Source organism: Pseudorca crassidens, chromosome 3 (assembly GCF_039906515.1).
Source record: "Pseudorca crassidens isolate mPseCra1 chromosome 3, mPseCra1.hap1, whole genome shotgun sequence".
Lineage (NCBI taxonomy): Eukaryota > Metazoa > Chordata > Mammalia > Artiodactyla > Delphinidae > Pseudorca > Pseudorca crassidens.
Window position 1 is genome coordinate 93018665 of NC_090298.1, and position 19319 is coordinate 93037983.

Here is a 19319-nt window from a genome sequence, read left to right on the forward strand (position 1 = left end):
TGGGAATAGGATTACTTTAGTGATTATTGTTATTCTTCCAATCAACTTCCTGGAAAGTATTTCAGAAAACGTCTTTCCCTGGTCACTCCTATTACCCACAGTGATGTAAATCTGATAGAAAATGACCTCAAGGAATAGATCAGTTCTCTCCAATCTTGATGCCTTATGAGAACTGACTGCCATTATCCAAGTGTAGCAGAGAAAAACAGATAGCTTAGCAAGGCACAGAATGAGGAAGTTTTACAGCTCTTCTAAGTTTAGTTTTCATTCTTTTTCCTTAGAATGTTTGTGACCAGAAATCTGGATTTTTTTTTTAAATCAGTATCCTGTTTTAATTAATCAAAGGGGACTTTGAATTAAACTCGATGTGCTAAAATATGTTCATAATGTTTTCTGCTATTTCTTCTTAAATACCTTTTATGTATTAACATGAAGGTGATTTAAATATTACAGAAATCCTTCGATGCACTGAATTTTGTTACAATGTTAAAAATGGTGTGGATTTCCAAAGCTAGTGCCATACAGCGAAAAGGCAGGTAATGTATATTTAATGGACATTGATTCAATTGCCTATAAAATGGAAACATTTTCATATGTATTACATATTTAATGTATATTCTACTTTCTCTAAAATGTTAAAACTTTCGTGTTAGTCTTAATTTTTATATTATTTTTGCAAAGCATACCATTTTAATACTTATTTTAAAAGTTGAATTTAGGTTATGTTAAAAATAAAAAATTTTGTCTAGTATGATCTACACTCAGAAGACATAAGAAACTTAAAAAACAAAAATAAAAGCAGTGTAAGATGTAGGACTAATTTCTGTACAATACATAAAAAGCTCCATGAAAATCAATTAAATAAAGACCACTACATTAACCTCACATATACCACATATATCTCATATATACCTAAAGAAATGCGAATTAATGAGGTACTATTTTTTACTTATCAGATTGGCATCAATGAAAATTTTTAACAGCACACACAACAAGAGTTGACAAAAGCATGGGCCAATAGGCTTTCACAGTTTGCTGATGGGAGTTTATATTGATGTGACTTCTTCAGAGGATGATTTGAAACTGTTTATCCAGATCTCCCCTTTAGCAGTGGATTCTACTTCTCATAATTTATCCTGAGCATACTTGTACTCAGGATAAATGTGTGCCAAGTATGTGTTACTCATAGTATGTGTGCCAAGATGTATGTTTAAGAATGTTTTTTGCAGTATTATTTGTAGTAGTGAAAAGTCTAGGAACACTGTAGTATCCATAACTAGTGAAGTGATTAAGCAAATTATATTATTGTCACACAATGTCATACTAAGTAACTGTTAAAAGGAAATATGTAGATGTATGTGTTTTATATGGAATGAGTTTTCAGTTTTCATATTAATTGAAAAAAGTAAGGTATAAAACATGTATCTAGTATTTTCTTGTTCTAAAAAATATCTATGCATGTGTATGTTTGCATGTATATTTAGACACATATGTTGTTGAGGCTGAGATAAACATTACAAAACAATGATTGTTGACTCTGAGAAGGAGGATTTGTGGGGCTCTTGGAGGAAGGAGACAATTTTTATTTTTGTATTTTTTGTATTTCAGTTATTTAGCACATACTTGCATTACTTTTTCATTTTTAAAAAGGCAAGATTAAAAAGAGTCATATTTTTCAGTAATTATTTGACTAATTTTTCTTGCATTTTAACTAACAAGAAAACATCAGATACTGACTTTAAGAGTGCTGCCTACTGCAGACGGTGGATACATTGATTTCTGTACTTTATAACTTCATAGAATGCTCTTTGTTGTTATTTTTTGTTGTTATTGTGTCAGTTGTCTTCTTATGACAAGTGTGGCTTGGCACATTGAGCTGGACTTATACCGTGTTAATAGTATATTATCAGGGATAAAAATCAGAAATTATAGAAATTTTCTTTGTCATCTTTTTCAACAGATGTTTTTTGGCAGCCTTCACTGTGCAAGTGTTAGGGGTGCAATGATGAATAAACTATGGTCTGATGGGTAAAGTTTGAGATGGGGAAATGTTGCAGTCCATCTTGGAATCCAATAAATTAAGCAATTTTAATATTATGTGATCTGCACTGTAACTAGATAATGCTTCTAGAGGAGTTAAGATAGAATCTGAGACAAATATGATTAAATAGTTATTTGGGGAAGGCATTGCAGAGGGAAAACATTCACAGAGGCCTAAAGGCAAGAGTGACAAAGAAAGTTGTTTGGATGGAGTTTAGAGGAGAATAATGAAAAATGAGTGGAAAGAGGTAAGTTGCAGACTGGTCCTTTAGGATCATTTTGTATTTTCTCTCTCTCCTTTTTCTTTTTAATAACATGGTTATAGTATTCTTCCATCTTTTTGAGGAATGAATAGGTAGAGACAAAAATGATGGTAGGAGGACCCCAATAGGAGACTCTTTTCATTAATCCTGTCATTTACAATAAGGGAGAGATGAGAGTAGCCTGAATTATTATAGTGGTGGTTGAAATAAAGGGAATATAGGCATACCTCCCCTTACTGCACTTCTCAGATACTGAATTTTTTTACAAATTGAAGGTTTATGGCAATCTTGTGCACCCCGTGTTGAACAAGTCTATCAGCACTATTTTTCCAACGGCATTGCTCAATTCTTGTCTCTGTGTCACATTTTGGTAATTCTTGAAATATTTCAAACTTTTTCATTATTACTATATTTGTTATGGTGATCTCTGATCAGTGTCTTTGATGTTATTATTGTAATTGTTTTGGGATACCACGAACTGTGCTCGTATAAGAAGGCAAACTTAATCCATAAATATTGTGTGTGTTCTGACTGCTCCACCGATCAGCCATTTCCCATCTCTCTCCTTGTTCTTGGGCTTCCCTATTCCCTGAGACACAATACTGAAATTAGGCCAATTAATAACCCTACAGTGGCACCTAAGCGTTCAAGTAAAAGGAAGAGTCGCACTTCTCTCACTTTAAATCAAAAGCTAGAAGTGAATAAGCTTAGTGAGGAGGGGATGTCAAAAGGTAAGACAGGCCGAAAGCTAGGCCTCTTAGCACCAGTTAGCCAGGTTGTGAATGTGGAGGAAAAGTTCTTGAATGAAATAAAAAGTGCTACTCCATTGAACACATGAATGATAAGAAATCGAAACAGCCTTATTGCTGATGTGGAGAAAGTTTTAGTGGTCTGGATAGAATATCAGATCAGCCACAACGTTCCCTTAAGCCAAAGCCTAATCCAGAGCAAGGTTCTAACTCTGTTCAATTCTGTGAAGGCTGAGAGAGGTGAGGAAGCTGCAGAAGAAAAGTTTGAAGCTAGCAGAGGCTGTTTCATGGGGTTTAAGGACAGAAGCCATCTTCATAACATAAAAGTGGAGGTGAAGCAGCAAGTGCTGATGTAGAAGCTGCAGCAAGTTATCCAGAAGATTTAGCTAAGATAATGAGGGTGGCTACACTAAACAGATTTTCCTTGGAAAGCAGCCATTTCTTGGAAGAAAATGCCACTAGGACAGGCTGACTCTCTTGTTAGGAGCTAATGCAAGTGGTGATTTGAAGTTGAAGCCAATGCTCATTGACCATTTTAAAAGTCCTAAGGTCCTTAAGAATTATGTTATATTTACTCTGCCTGTGCTTTATAAATGGAACAACAAAGCCTGGATGACAGCACATTTGTTTACAACATGGTTTACTGACTATTTTAAGCCCACTGTTGAGACCTGCTGCTCAGAAAAAGTGACTCCTTTCAAAATACTACTGCTCATTGACAACGCACCTGGTCACCCAAGAACTCTAATGGAGATGTGCAACGAGATTAATATTGTTCTCTTGCCTGCTAACACAACATTCATTCCTCAACCCATAGATCAAAGAGTAACTTCAGCTTTCAAGTCTTATTCGTTAAGAAATACATTTTGTAAGGTTATAATTGCCATAAATAGTAATTCCTCTGATGGATCTGGGCAAAGTAAATTGAAAACCTTCTAGAAAGGATTCACCACTCTAGATGCCATTAGGAACATTTGTGATTCATGGGGAGACGTCAAAATATCAACATAAACAGGAGTTTGGAAGAAGTTGACTCCAACCCTCATGGATAACTTTGAGGGAGGAAGTAACTGCAAATGTGGTGGAAAGAGCAGGAGAACTAGAATTAGAAGTAGAGCCTGAAGATGTGACTGAATTGCTGCAATCACATGATGAAACTTTAACAGATGAGGAGTTGCTTCTTATGGATGAGCAAAGAAAGTGGTTTCTTCAGATAGAATCTACTCCTGGTCGAGCTGCTGTAAAGATTGTTGAAATGACAACAAAGGATTATATTACGTAAACTTAGTTGATAAAGCAGCAGCAGGGTTTGAGAGAATTGACTCTGATTTTGAAAGAAGTTCTGTGGGTAAAATGCTATCCATCCAACAGCATGGAATGCTTCAGAGAAATAGTTTATGAAAGGAAGAGGCCGTTGATGTGGCAAACTTCATGATTGTCTTATTTTAACAAATTGCCACAGCCTTCAGCCTTCAGCTGATCAGTCAGCAGCCATCAACACTGAGGCATGACTCTCCACCAGCAAAGAGGCTATGACTTTGAAGTCTCAAATGATGGTTAGCGTTTTTTAATAATAAAGTATTTTTTAAATTAAGGTATGCACGTTGTTTATTTAGACGTAATGCTATTGCATGCTTAATGTACTACAGTATAGTGTAAACATAACTTTTCTGTGTATTAGGAAACCAAAACATTCTGTGATTCACTTTATTGCAATGTTTGCTTTATTGCCATGGTCTGGAACTGAACCTGAAATATCTCTGAGGTATGCCTGTAAGTAACTAATTCAAGAGATATCCAGGAGAGTAATATTGGTGATTGTATATCCAGGGGGTGGGGGTTAAGGAATAGAGTGGAATGAAGGATGTCTTACAGGTTTCTATGAAAATTTTGTGGATGGTGGTGCTATTGTCGGGGAAAATGTGAAGCGTGGTTATGTGGGGAGAATTAATTTTTGGTTGTGTTGTTTGAGTTGACTGTGGAAAATCCAAATGGAGCTAAGAGCCTTCTGAAATATAGGTCTAGAATTAGGATAAGGAGACCTAGGTGGACGGAACTTGAAATTAGGAGGATTATTAATATCACTTGGGAGAGAGCAGAATAAGGAGAGCAAAGGGCTAAGGTCTGACCTCAGAGGAACATCAACATTTAAAAACTGGGAAGGATAGAAATCTTTCAGAGGAGGCTGGATAGGTGGGAAAGCTAATGGGTATGTAGTGAGGGAAAAATTTGATGAAGGAAGGAATGGTCCAACAATGTCAGACTTTCTAACTTGTATCACACTGTGTTATGGTTAGGTTTGTCTCTTTGGATTATGAGCTTTGTGAGGCTACATAGGGATATTTCTGTATCTCTGTCACTTGGCATATTCAGCCTTGCTATTAGCTGATACAGGGACTTTGGATGAAATTAAAAGTGACTGCTTTTCCTCAAGATGTATTTCTAGTGCTTTCCAGAAAATTATGCAAGTCTCTATGATCGTGGGGTAAATGACACTCCCTTAGAGTTGTGTAATGCATAACTTCCACAACTCTGTGTTTAGTGGGCCTAAACACAGTGCTTAGTATCAGCTCTGTAAAATTGATTAAATTTAAATTACCATATATTTATTCACGCCTTATTTTTTACTCACTTCTATTTTTGTGTGTGTGTATATATATATATATATATATATAGTACATAAATTTTTACCATTGTCTTAGAAGTATTACTTGTCAGGTAGTATTACTTGTCATTCATGAATCTCACTTTATAAATGAAATAATTGAGTCCCACAAATGTGAAGTACCTTTTCAAAGGTTAGGGGATCAGTATCAGAGTAGAGGTTCAGACTCACATGTCCTGATACTGGTTCATTGTTCTGTCTCCTAAATCATATTGCTTTTACAGTTTCCTTATTATAGTCTTTATTCCTTGTTTGAGCCTTAATTTTGTGTTTCAATTTTAAGGGCAGGGCGATGCAGACCTGGAATTTGTTTCCGGCTGTTCAGTAGACTTCGATTCCAGAATATGTTGGAATTTCAGACTCCAGAACTTTTGAGAATGCCATTACAGGTGGAAATTTACTTAACTCTATCTAAAAGGCTATTTTTTGTGGGTGAGGGAGGAGAGGGACCATTTCAACTTATACTGATTGGGCTTTTAAAAAATCAATTTATAAAATAAAATTATAAAGTATATATTATGGAGGGTGGTTATATATAACTAATATTTTTTTCTGTATAAGAAAATTTAACTCAAAAACCTCCAAAATTTAAAAGAATTACTTGAGTGCATTTGAATTTTAGTATGGTTTATAGATACATTGTTTTTTTAATGTAACATTCTAGGAGTCTGTCAACCACCTGAGTGTTCACCTTTTAAATTCTCAATGAGAAGTAGAAAACAAATCATTTAAAGTACAAAATATGATACCAAAATCTCAGTTTAAGATGCTGATCTTACCTTGGTAGTTTTGGAATTGAGTTCACTGAGATTTCCTGGCCTGTATGAATTGTTTTCCTTTTGGTTTTCTGACTTCATGGAACAGCCAAACACTATGTACTTTCTAGGGAAAACTATCAGAAGTGCATTAATTTGATTCTCTGGTGTGCTGAGCTAGATGCTGGCTTCCAAACCTTAAAGAGACACTGGGTCATATTTTTGGCATCCAGGTACCTGGATGACTTCCCACTTCTCCATGCCTGTGTGCCATTTTCTGTTCTTCTTAGGATATGCAAAGTTCTTAACAAAAGCCTAAATTATCTCTCCTGCTTGTGTCTCCAGTTTTAATTTTTTAATTCTTGCCTTTTCTCTTCTCTCTGCTCATACCAGTAGTTTCAGTGTCTGAAGCACATTTTGTTTCCTTCTATCTTAGGGCCTTCATATGTGCTATCCCCTCTCCATTGTAACCACCCCCTTATTCCTTTTCTGTTTAATTCCTAATTAATCTGTACATCTTACTTTAAGTGTCATTTCCTCAGAGAAATTGTCTTTGACTTCCCATGGCTGCCTCCTCCTACTCTTTCTTGAACTTGTGTTTACGTCTTTAGTTCCCTGTATCCTTCATAGCACTTATCCCAGTTGTAATTAAGTAGTTAATTATATAATTATTCTGTTTTTCACACACAGTGAAAATCCATGGGGGCAGTGTCTGCCTATCCTCTTCTTTTTCTCCAACTTGATACATGGTGCCTGGCACCTAGCAAAAACTTAAATATTTGTTGAATGGATAAAAGATTCTAGAATGTAATATAAAGGGGAAAAAAAGATTTTTGGACAGTGACTGTTATTGTTATATATAAGAACTGTGTGAGGAGACATTGCCCGCTGTTGATGGAGGATGGTTATTAAGATTCTCGCACTAAAGTATGAGCCCATCTTTCATAGAAAGACATTGTTCCCTCTGCTGTTCATTTTAATCAGAGACTCTACTAGTCTGTGTTGGGAAACTATAGTTCCCAGGATTTTTAAAAAAATAAATATCAATTATAAGTGTCAGTATTTCAAAATTATTTGCTCTTCTTATTTACAGGAACTTTGTTTACATACCAAGCTCTTAGCCCCAGTTAATTGTCCTATTGCTGATTTCCTTATGAAAGCTCCTGAACCTCCACCAACTTTAATTGTAAGAAATGCTGTGCACATGCTTAAGGTTGGTGTCTTAATAGTTTCATTTTACCTGAAATTTAAACCAATTGAGAATATGTCTTAACTAATTTTTTACCTAAAAAAATTATCTTCGTATTATGTATTTTGAATAATACTCTCGTGGTAATTATAGTAACACAGTAGGTATAGTTCATTTTTACGTAATATATTTGAAGCAAAATATATTTTTTATGAGGTACAGTAGCAAAAGAAAATTTATGTTCTTGTATCTTACTTATGGATTTTTAAGTATGTGGTTTGATTAAACAGTTTTTGGTCATGTCAAGTTCTATTTTATATCCTTTTATTTAGACAATAGATGCAATGGATGCATGGGAAGATCTCACTGAACTTGGATATCATTTGGCTGACTTGCCAGTAGAACCACATCTTGGTAAAATGGTCCTATGTGCTGTGGTGTTAAAGTGTCTGGATCCCATCCTTACAATTGCCTGCACACTAGCCTATCGAGATCCGTTTGTCCTGCCAACACAGGCCTCTCAAAAACGTGCAGCTATGCTTTGTAGGAAACGTTTCACTGCAGGGACTTTCAGTGACCACATGGCACTTCTCAGAGCATTCCAGGTACTATTATTGTCATTTTATTTTTGAAATGTTGCTGGTTAAACACATTTCTAGGGTAAGTGTAACAAATTAAAAAATAGATATGATTCTGTTAATTTTGTTTCATTATAAAGTCACATTTTATTAATTGCTCAGAAAAATACCTTCCTAAACTGTTAATATGTTAAAATTATCATGTTTGTCTCTACTTTTTTCTTTCATTTTCTCAGTTTTCTCCTTGTAAAACTATGTATATATTTATTTTTATTTATACTTATATATATATTTCTTTTTTATAAACCCAAATTCCTTATCTTTAATCATATTTTGTTTAGGAATGCTCTAAAATTTTAGTTAAGAAACGTATATTATTCAAAGTATATAGAACAAAACTTAGAAGAAAATTATCTTGAATTTAATATCCATTTATTGATTTTTTACAGTAGGTTCCTTTCTTGTGTGCTCAAGAGACTATGTTAAGAATTTAATTTTATAAAGCAAAATCCAAAAATCACTTAAAAATTTTAAGATGATAATAGTGAGAAATTGAGGAAAGTGATAAATGGGAAAGAAAAGATAAGTATAGTGAACCTGAGTAAAGGAAATGATATATAATTTAGAAATTCAGCTATGTGGGGGAAGAATATGTTATTTCTTGAAAAGGTAGACATGTTATTTATCCTTCAATTCTCTTGAATGTAGGCTGTATCTATACGTTAAAAAATTGTGTTTTTGCAGAAAGTACTCTTTTCCAGGCATACAGGATTTTTCCAATATATACAATTAAAAAAGTAATTATAAGGTCTTTTGTGGGCATTATTGAATAGTGGTTGATGCATTGCTATTAATTTAGTCTATTAGATACCATATATTATAGTAGATCAGTTGAGTGATTATAACTGGGGGGAGATTTGGAGTAGAATTCCTATCTATTCTTTGTTTTTTCCCCAGCTCCTTCAAAAACAGAGAAGGTAAATTACTGCTTTTGTCTTTCTGTTATATTCCAAAGCAAGATAACTCATTTTCAAAGAGAGCTCCATTATGCTACATATAGGTGATTTCTAGGAATCCTACTTTCCATTCTCAGACAGATTAGGAGGGTGATATAAAGATTATTTTTAGAGGCCTGAAGTGGCAGGTTTCTTAGATATAAATGGTATTATGATGGCTTAATTGAAAATCTCCCATACTTCAGTGGAGGAAAGTTAGCAGGCACATTTGTAAAGGTAAATATTTTTACATAGCTAGGTATTTAGGTTGCCTGATACTTTGTTCTCTTTGGGATTTTATAAACTCAATGGCTTTCATAGCATTTGAGTATAAATTGAAAATGATAAATTCTATTTGGTCATAAAGTCTTAGATTTTATTTTAAAATTATTCTAAAAAATTAGATGTTATTGACATATAACATTATGTTAGTTTTAGGTGTACAACCTAATGACAGTATTTATATATATTGTGAAATGATCACCACAATAAGTCTAGTTAACATTCATCACCACACATAGTTAAAAAATTTTTTCTTGTGATGAGAACTTTTAAGGTCTACTCTCTAGTCTGTTAATTAGAGTTGTGATGATTTCACAATACAAATCATTATGTTATGCACCTAAAACTAATGTTATATGTCAATTATGTCTCAATAAAATTATTTATTAAAAAAATTACTCTCAGGGACTTCCCTGGCGATCCAGTGGTTAAGACTTCACGCTTCCAGTGCAGGGGGTGCAGGTGCAATCCCTCACTGGAGAACTAAGATCCGACATGCCGCTCAGTGGAGGCAAAAAAAAAAATATTTCTCTCAAATGAACTTTTTACAAAACAGAAATAGAGTCACAGATGTAGAAAACAAACTTATGGTTACCAAGGGGGAAAGAGGGAGGGGAGGGATAAATTGGGAGATTGGGATTGACATATACTCACTACTATATATAAAATAGATAACTAATAAGAACCTACTGTATAGCACAGGGAACCCTACTCAGTACTCTGTAATGACCTGTAGGGGAAGAGAATCTAAAAAAGTGGATATGTGTATATGTATAAGTGATTCACTTTGCTCTGAAGCAGTAACTAACACAACATTGTAAACCAACTGTACTCCAATAAAAATTAATTAAAAAAATAAATGTTGATGTTGAAAAATGAAAAAAAATTACTCTCTTAGCAACTTTCCAGTATACAGTACAGTGTTATTAACCATAGTCACTATGCTATATATTATGTCTCCAGGACTTATTTATTTTTATAGCTCAAAGTTTGTACCTTCTGATCCCCTTCACTTATTTCATCCACCCTCCTCACTCCTCTAAGCCCCCGCCTCTTGCAACCATTAATCTGCTCTCTGTATCTATGAGTTTGTTTTTGTTTTTCATAGTCTTAGATTTTATAAAGTAATTAGAAAAAGGAGAATTGACCTTGAGTGGTTATTGTAGTGATTTTCAGTTACTTTGGTTCCTAAGAAGTGATTAGAAACGTGTCTTGTTATTTAATTATATTTTTATAGGCATGGCAGAAGGCTCGAAGTGATGGGTGGGAGCGAGCCTTTTGTGAAAAGAATTTTCTTTCACAAGCTACTCTGGAAATAATCATAGGCATGAGAACTCAGTTGCTTGGTCAACTTAGAGCATCAGGTAAAGTTTTCTTCCAAAGAACCTATTTAAACTACTGAGAGTTGCCTATACGTTATAGTATTTCTAGTGTTAACTAATGCCATCTTATATTATTTTTATGACATTATCATGTTGTATATCTTATGTTCATGAACTGCTTTGTAGACTTCTGCATGACCTCAACTTTTGTTTGTTGATTAAAAAAATGATATTGTAGAAGCTATAGTTGAGAAATATATGAATGCTTTTTGATACTGTTGGCAATGAGCCATTTATAATATATTTGTTGGCAAAAATCAATTTAGAGATTGTAGTTGTTATATTTTATCATTATTAATAAATATTTAGCTCTATGAAAGAGAAATTACAAAAATTTAAGTAGATTGATATGAAAGCTGGCCTTTATATTTTTGGAACATAAAACAACTAGTAATCACTTGAAGGCACTTGATTTTTTTTTTTTTAAAGAGAATGTCAGTTTTGCTATTTCATTTTAGAACTGCTCCTTTGAATTTCTTTTTGAGTGGCATAGTACATTGAGGAAACAGAAGAAAAGTACCTGAGCCTGGATTTATGGAATAGCTGAAGTGCCAAAGTAATATAAGGAATGAACCAGAGGATTCAGAGTTGTCTCAAATATGGGGAAATATGAAGGACTTTTGAAATTCAAGCAAGAGTACTTTATATTTACTTGACTTCACTTCCAGGATTAGTTTCTGTCACAACCAAGATTTATTAATACCATTCAGCAGAATAGTTTAGGTTTTCAGCTATGATTTTAGTATGTTTCTGATAGCAGCTTATGAAGAACTTTATTGCAAGAATATGTATTTGTTTCTGAAGTCCCTAACTCCTCAATGAATCTTCTGCTTACTTTAGCCTAAGCAAACTTAAACTTTCTTCGAACATTGACTATATTATAAACTTTTCAGAGGAGATTTTATGAATTATTGTGGCATTTGAATCATTAAACTTGTATGGATTATACAATTTTTTGTTAAAAACCCAAATTTAAAAGTATATTTTGTGCAATAGAAAAAGTTGGTGTGGTTTGTTTCCTCTTTCTAGGTTTTGTGAGAGCACGAGGTGGTGGTGACATTCGAGATGTTAACACAAATTCTGAGAACTGGGCTGTCGTTAAAGCTGCATTGGTTGCAGGCATGTATCCTCATTTAGTCCACGTGGACAGAGAGAATGTAGTATTGACAGGGCCAAAGGAGAAAAAAGTACGGTTTCATCCCACTTCAGTTCTCAGTCAGTCTCACTATAAAAAGGTAAAACTTTTTGAATGCTCTTAGGCCTTGAGGTAAAACTAATCTAATTTACATAGTTGAAGATCAATAAAAAAATGCTCCCAATGCCAACCTGCTTTAAGAAATTAATTAGTTATGTATGTATAATTCAACATTGGAACAATATTTTGGTTGAGTCTTAAAGTTGGAAGAGGTAATGTGTTAAGTATTGAGGACTTTTGTACAAACTACATGACCAATGACTTGCTTTAATTTTTGTTTGGGTACTAATATGCAACATCTATTTCGCTGAGGGACTTTGTACATTTTAAAAGTATTACCAGTAAATTAAGTGATAAATTTACTTAACAGTTTTAAAATTTATTTTCCTAATAGATTCCTCCAGCTAATGGTCAAGCTGCAGCAATTCAGGCACTGCCCACAGATTGGCTTATTTATGATGAAATGACCAGAGCTCATAGAATAGCTAATATTAGATGTTGTTCAGCAGTGACACCTGTCACTGTATTGATATTTTGTGGACCAGCTAGGTTGGCAAGTAATGCTCTTCAGGAACTTTCATCTTTTCGAGGTAAATATATTATTGAAGGAAATACAAATCTATTTGAAATAAAATTTTTTCTTCTTACTAAACCAAACAAATTTTGAAATTATAAAAATTTATGTGGTACTAGCTCCCTTTTGATGTATTAAGACTAATTAAAAATTACTAAAGTGTACCATTGTTCTTGAAATTGATTTCTAAGGTAACTTGATATTCATTTGTGCATTTTTGATTAAACTTGTTGATAGTCTGTTTTTTTCTTCCACTTGAATTTAAATGATAGTTTAACATAAAAAACAGGTAATTGTTTAACTACCAAATATAAAATAGATAGCTAGTGGGAAGCAGCCCCTTAGCACAGGGAGATCAGCTCCTTGCTTTATGACCACCTAAAGGGGTGGATAGGAAAGGTGGGAGGGAGCCGAAAGAGGGAGGGAATATGGGGATATATGTATATGTATAGCTGATTCACTCTGTTATACAGCAGAAACTAACACAACAATGTAAAGCAATTATACTCCAATAAAGATGTTAAAAAGAAAACAAAAAAGTAATTGTTTAAAGGAAATGTTACCCATAATCCCACTACCCTTACGCAAACACTTTTTAATATTATACATTTTTTTCTGTATGTTTACATATTTTAGGTTATTTTACCCATACTGTTTATATTCTGCTATTTTCATTTCACAAAATATAAAAAACATTTTTAATATTTCATATTAATGGCTGGAAAATATTCTATCACATTATAGTGACATAATGCATTTGAAATGTTCCTTTATAGTCGGACATCTGGATTGTTTCCAATTTTTTGCTATTTGGTGATTCAGCAAATATTTATTGGGCAACTATTACATGTCAGTTATTGTGCTAGGCATTGAGGATATAACAGAAAACAAGATATACAAAGTATTTCTGTCTTCAGGAGTTCACCTGTTAGTGGGTGTTGACATATAGCAAAAAAGTAAATAACATGCATGGTACTTTGAAGAAAATGAAGAGGGTCTCCTTAGGAGTGACCTACTTTAGAAAGGGACCTTAGACAAGTTTCTCTGAGGAGATGAGATTTAAGCTGAGCTCTAAAGTATGAGAAGAAATCAGCCATGTGAAGATGCAGAAATATGCTCTAGGTAGGAGAAGATGTCGAGGACCAAGATTCTGCACTAGGAAATGATATAGGAACAGACAGAAAGATTGTGTGATTGGGACCATAGTGATCAAGGTGAGAGTGGGATGATCTGAGGTTGAAAGAAAGACATGGACTTGTAAAGGAAAATGCAAGGGAAACCGTTGAAGGGTTTTAAGAAGGGAGTAACATGGTGTGATTGATGTTAAAAAAAAATCATTTTGGCTGTGAGAATGGATTGCTTGAAGGAGCAAGGACGGAAGAGAAGAGGCAGGTAGGAGGCTTTTGCAGTGGTCTTATGATAGATAATGATGGCTCAGAACTACAGTGATGGCATCTGATATGAAAAAAAATAGATTTAAAATTATTTTGGATGTACTAGTAATGGCTGGATCGAATGTGGGTGGTGAGTGAAAGGGAGGAATCATTAATTCTTGGGTTTTTGGCTGTGATAGCTAGTTGAATAATTGGTGCCACTTATTTGAGATTCAGAAAACTGGGAGGAGCAGGTTGTATAGGGAAGTCAGGGGTCCTCTTAGACATGTTAAATTTGAGATGGCTAAGGAATCCTAAGTAAGATTTTTTTCTTTTTGAGTCAGTGGATTTATTATCCATATCTGGAGCTCAGGGAAAAAGTTTGGACTAGCAATACAAATTTGGAAATCATCAGCTAGTAAATGATATTAAAAAGAAAAGGGTTCTTGACAAAATTTGAAAAATTCTTTTATTTAGAATTTGAGTAGAGAAATAAACAATGGCCAGATACTGAGTTTTAATTTGTGACCTGTTGTGTTTGGAGAACTCCCCACACAAATTGTTAGTATATCAGGAGGATTTGTGTAAATGTAGAGTATCTATATTGACTTACTATTTTGTCTGTGATATAAGATAGTAAAAGTGAATTTTTTTTCCTTTCAATATGTGTGAACAGCAGATGGTATTCCTAATGACAGTAGTGATAGTGAAATGGAAGACAGAACTACTGCTAATTTGGCAGCTTTAAAACTTGATGAGTGGCTCAATTTCAAACTAGAGCCAGAGGTAAGTTGCTTTTTAGTAGTGTGATAGATTTCTTTTATTCAGTTGTATGAATTGATACACAGTGTGATGAAAATTATATCTTTAAAATTGAGCCCTTAGTATGAGAGAATACAGCTTGTTTTTCAGTTTTCATACATTCTCTGCCATATTGGGGTTTATTCTCTAGAGGATTTGAAAAATCTAGGTGTGGCTCAGTATTTGAGCATGGTAATATTTGAATATTTTTGTGTATATAAGAAAATATTGAATATTGGGTACACAAGAAATCCTTTCATTTTATGTAACTCTGTTTATAAGGGAAAGGTGTGAGTTCATCCTGTTTTCTCTTTTCATATTTCTCTGGAGTAGGAAAGATGAATGTTTTTTTTCAAATTAAAATTTTTCTTGATAAAGCCTTCCCTTAATTCCATCTTTACTTTTAAAGATCATTCTATATCCTTTTTTGGGACAATATCAACTGTTAAAAGTCAATACTGGCTAGGTTTACTTTTTTGCCATACATTCATTTATCACTTCAACCTACTGCAGTCTCATTTCCATTCCCATCGATCTTTCACTTCACTGAAACTGTGCTTGCCAAGGTCAATATTGTCTCCTCCAGGTTATCAAAGCCAGCCTGCTGTCCTTGATAAATTTGACCTTTCTCTCATATTTAGCTATTGTCCATACCCTTGTTTTTATTGATTCTGCCCTTCCCCATTTTTCTTCCTCACCCCTGTCCTAACTTCTTTGTCACTAGTTTCTATGACATTACTATTTCCTGATTCTTCTATCTAGAGAGGTCATTCCGTCTTAGGTTCTTTCACTAACTCTTCTGTATGTGTTTGTGCCTTAAATGTTAGATGTTCTCTAGTAGTCTGTTCTTTACTCTGTTCTTCTGTCTCTGCACAATCTCTAAGGACCTTACCTCTATGTGTAGATTTAGTAACCATTTATGCATTGATAACTTCCAGGTACATCTTATCTGTATCTCTAGCTTAAGCTTTTCTCTGGGCCTATGAATTCAGCTGCCTTATGGACATCATCATTTGGCAGTAAAAATAAAGTATGAATGGAACTAAATGTATTTTTCTTTATTTACCCTGCTGTTACTTTTCCAGTATTAATCACACTCTACCACACATTGTTTACTTTCTCTCTCATTGGAGTGTTTCATTTGATTTTGGGTCTCTAGTGCCTCAAAATGGTAAATAAATTTTATTTCTTTCATGCAACAGAAAGACTGAAATTGATAGTAAATGATATGAAATGTAAAACATGTTCTTTGGAAACAGTTTTAGACCTTAACTAATAAACAAATAGTTGTCTTGCAAGTGTGATAGATATTTTGCTTGTATCTATTTGAACTGAAGAAACCATTTTATTATAGGCAGCCAGTTTATTGCTGCAGCTTAGACAGAAGTGGCATAGCTTATTTTTACGCCGAATGAGAGCTCCATCCAAACCTTGGTCCCAAGTTGATGATGCTACCATAAGAGCAATTATAGCTGTTTTAAGCACTGAAGAACAGTCTGCAGGTTTACAACAACCATCTGGGATTGGCCAAAGGCCAAGGCCTATGTCTTCAGAAGAACTTCCTTTGGCATCATCTTGGAGGTCAAATAATAGTAGGAAAATTTCAGCAGATATTGAATTTTCTGATGAGTCTACTACTGCAGAAAGGTAAATTCATAACATTTTATCAAAACGAGATATTTTCTCTAGGAAAATAGTTATTTATCATAGAATCACATGCTTTTATAATATTTTAAAATTACTTTCTTATAATCTAAGATACACAAAAAGGTCGCAATAAAATAGGAAGAGTTACTTTCAAAAGATAACTCTTTCAAGTGTTAGATAATATTAAGGATTTCAAGCTCCTGGGGTCTTGAGTTATTTAACAAGGAAATTTTTTTGTCAGGAAAAGCTCAAAACGTTTAATTTCCAGAATTTACAAATTTAGGGTCTGAGAAAAAGATAGCAACATTTTTTATTATGTATTTTAGTTGATATATGTCAAGCCATATCTTTCCTAGATACTTCACAACGAGAAGTGTTGGCTGTGGCCATTTAGAAGAACAGCCTCCCCACAAGCCTTACCTAGATATTAATAACACTGACTAGTATTCCTACAGAAAAATACTTTATTCATTCATTCATACAGGGACACATTGAATGCCTGTTGTTCTTAGTGTGAGGGATATGGCAATGTGTAAGACAGACAAAATCTCTTTCTTCAGAGAGTTTACATTTTATTGAGGGGAGGCATACATATATTAAAAAAGTAAATAAATTTACTGTCTTGGCAAAATTTTTTAGTTTAGCTAACTTCTTTTATCCTTTCTAGCATTCGGCAATTAGATGTGATTTTTTTGTTTATTATATGATTAGTAATAATAATGAGAGCTCTTATATTGAATTATTTATCCAAAAATGTATTTGGTGGTATAATAGTGGTTATAATGAATTGTTGGTCATGATGCAGAAATATTTCTGGTTGTAAAAATATTTGTTAGAATCAAATTTAAATTTCTTTATATCAGTTAATTTTTTTTTTTTTAAACCAGGTTAGAATTGATAACAGAGACAAAATTCTTGCTTGGAATGCTAATTTTGGCAGTATGGTAGATAGTCTCTGTGATAAGAATATGATTTCATTGTTAAAAACCTGAAAATAGGAACAATGGAAACATAAAAGATTTGTAGTGCTTATTGTTTTTCAAGGATCAGATGGAGTATATAGTACCTGCCTTCTTTTGATCAGATTTTACTTATTTGAATGAAGCATAAAAGCATGTTATCAGTTAAGACTTCAGTTGAAAAGGAATAATACATGGTGGTTTCCAAGTTCTTCATATATTACATTTTAGGAATAATTTAACCAATTGCTTAGAGAACCTTCTCGTAATATGCATCCCTGAACCTTTTTCTCTGATGTAGACACTGCCAAGTGAAAGGAAAATAGTAAAAAACACATTTTCTACTTAGACACGCTTCACTTTCTAAAAAGAGTGTTCTAAAAGTTTACTTGAACAATGATTGTTTAGAATGTGAGAATACATTTGCATAGAAATTATGTGGTAGAGTTATTTATAGACTAATGTGTAAAAAACCTGTTATATTCACAGAGACTTTTTACACACATATGTGTCTATATACATACACACATACTACACACATACAGTTTTAGAGAAAAAAACCCTTCATTTTTTTTTTTCTTTATAAAAGTAAGACATACTCATTTAATAAAATTTGGAAATACAGAAGAAGAAAATCAGAATTATAAAGTGTAATATTAGTTATGCTTTAGAAACTGATTATCTTATAAATTCATTTCTCCACCTGTGATACCAGTGTCTACCATTTTCCTTTCCTTACAAGTTGTAGCCTTGCATTCTTCATTCTCTTGTCTGTTGAACAGTGAGATACAGAATTTCATCCACTTTTAGACTTTTGGTAGCATTAATAGATAAGGCCTGGAATTGGTGTAGCTTGTTGAGGAATAGAATGAGGACTCTTAGGAAGATTTATTTTTGAGTGGAGAAGTTATAATCTTTCTAGGATTACTTCTTGGAGAAAAGGGAGTTATAGTTAGAGTTTTCATGCTAGCATGGCAAGATATAGATTAGATAATTTCTTTTAATAAAAGCATTTTATTGAAACTATTTTTTAAAAGTTTAAGAAACTATTTAAAAATAGAAGTTACCCACATCCCACCTTAAAATTAAACCAATTTTTATTGTCATTTTCTAAATAATAACTTGCTCATTTACAGAGAATAAACATATCTTTTCTATAAGAAAAATGAGATATAAATGAGTTATCAGAACTCTTTGTTCCTCTTAAATAAAAATTTAGGTTGGAAGGGTTTACACGAATGTTTTGTTTCTACGTGCATGAAATTTTGGGGGGGAAGCCAAGTATGAGAGAAAAGCTTAGAATACAGCACAGAGTCAAAGATCAAATTGAAAACCACGAAAGTAGACATTTAGTTCTATTGAAAACATCATTTTTATTTTAATAAGGTATTATACTCAGTTAAGTTCTGTTACCTAATTTTTAGGTAAATAAAGTGCCAGGGAAAGAATGATGGAATTTTAGAGGTGTAACTTGATAATTCATTGAACGTCAATTCATGAGAGGGAAAAAAACCTGAAAAGTTGGTTCTTTACATTTATCAAGTTGTTATTAATTATTCAGATGTTTATTCATTATATATTTTCATTAATATTTTTAGGTTTTAGCTATTTTATTTCATTTTTGAACGAAATAGTATTGGATCTAAGATACTTACTGAAAGAGAAGCAAATTGTGGGGATAAGCTATTTTAACTTGTTTTGAAGGCAGAATAATTATAATTGCAAGACTCAGTGGAAGTTTATGTACTATTGATGACTTGGCCTTTTTTGTTTTGTTTGTTTATTATAAATATTGTTAAACATAGCAAAGTAAATGATATGTCATGGTGAATTCCATATTTCAGCTTCAGTAGTTTACCAAGATTTTCACCT

The 19319-nt window shown here is 33.3% G+C and overlaps 1 protein-coding gene across 3 annotated transcripts in view; it reads left to right on the forward strand.

Annotated features, from left to right (window-relative positions):
- Positions 1–19319, forward strand: part of YTHDC2 (YTH N6-methyladenosine RNA binding protein C2) — a 68856-nt gene that overhangs the window by 35420 nt on the left and 14117 nt on the right. For 2 of the 3 annotated variants that reach the window (XM_067731455.1, XM_067731456.1), the window contains exons 17-25: positions 454–536; positions 6001–6106; positions 7566–7685; positions 7994–8266; positions 10754–10880; positions 11928–12133; positions 12488–12683; positions 14717–14826; positions 16196–16488. In XM_067731455.1, coding sequence (XP_067587556.1) covers positions 454–536; positions 6001–6106; positions 7566–7685; positions 7994–8266; positions 10754–10880; positions 11928–12133; positions 12488–12683; positions 14717–14826; positions 16196–16488 — 1514 coding nt within the window. The remainder of the gene's footprint in view (positions 1–453; positions 537–6000; positions 6107–7565; positions 7686–7993; positions 8267–10753; positions 10881–11927; positions 12134–12487; positions 12684–14716; positions 14827–16195; positions 16489–19319) is intronic. The other variant, XM_067731457.1, reaches the window with a different exon arrangement.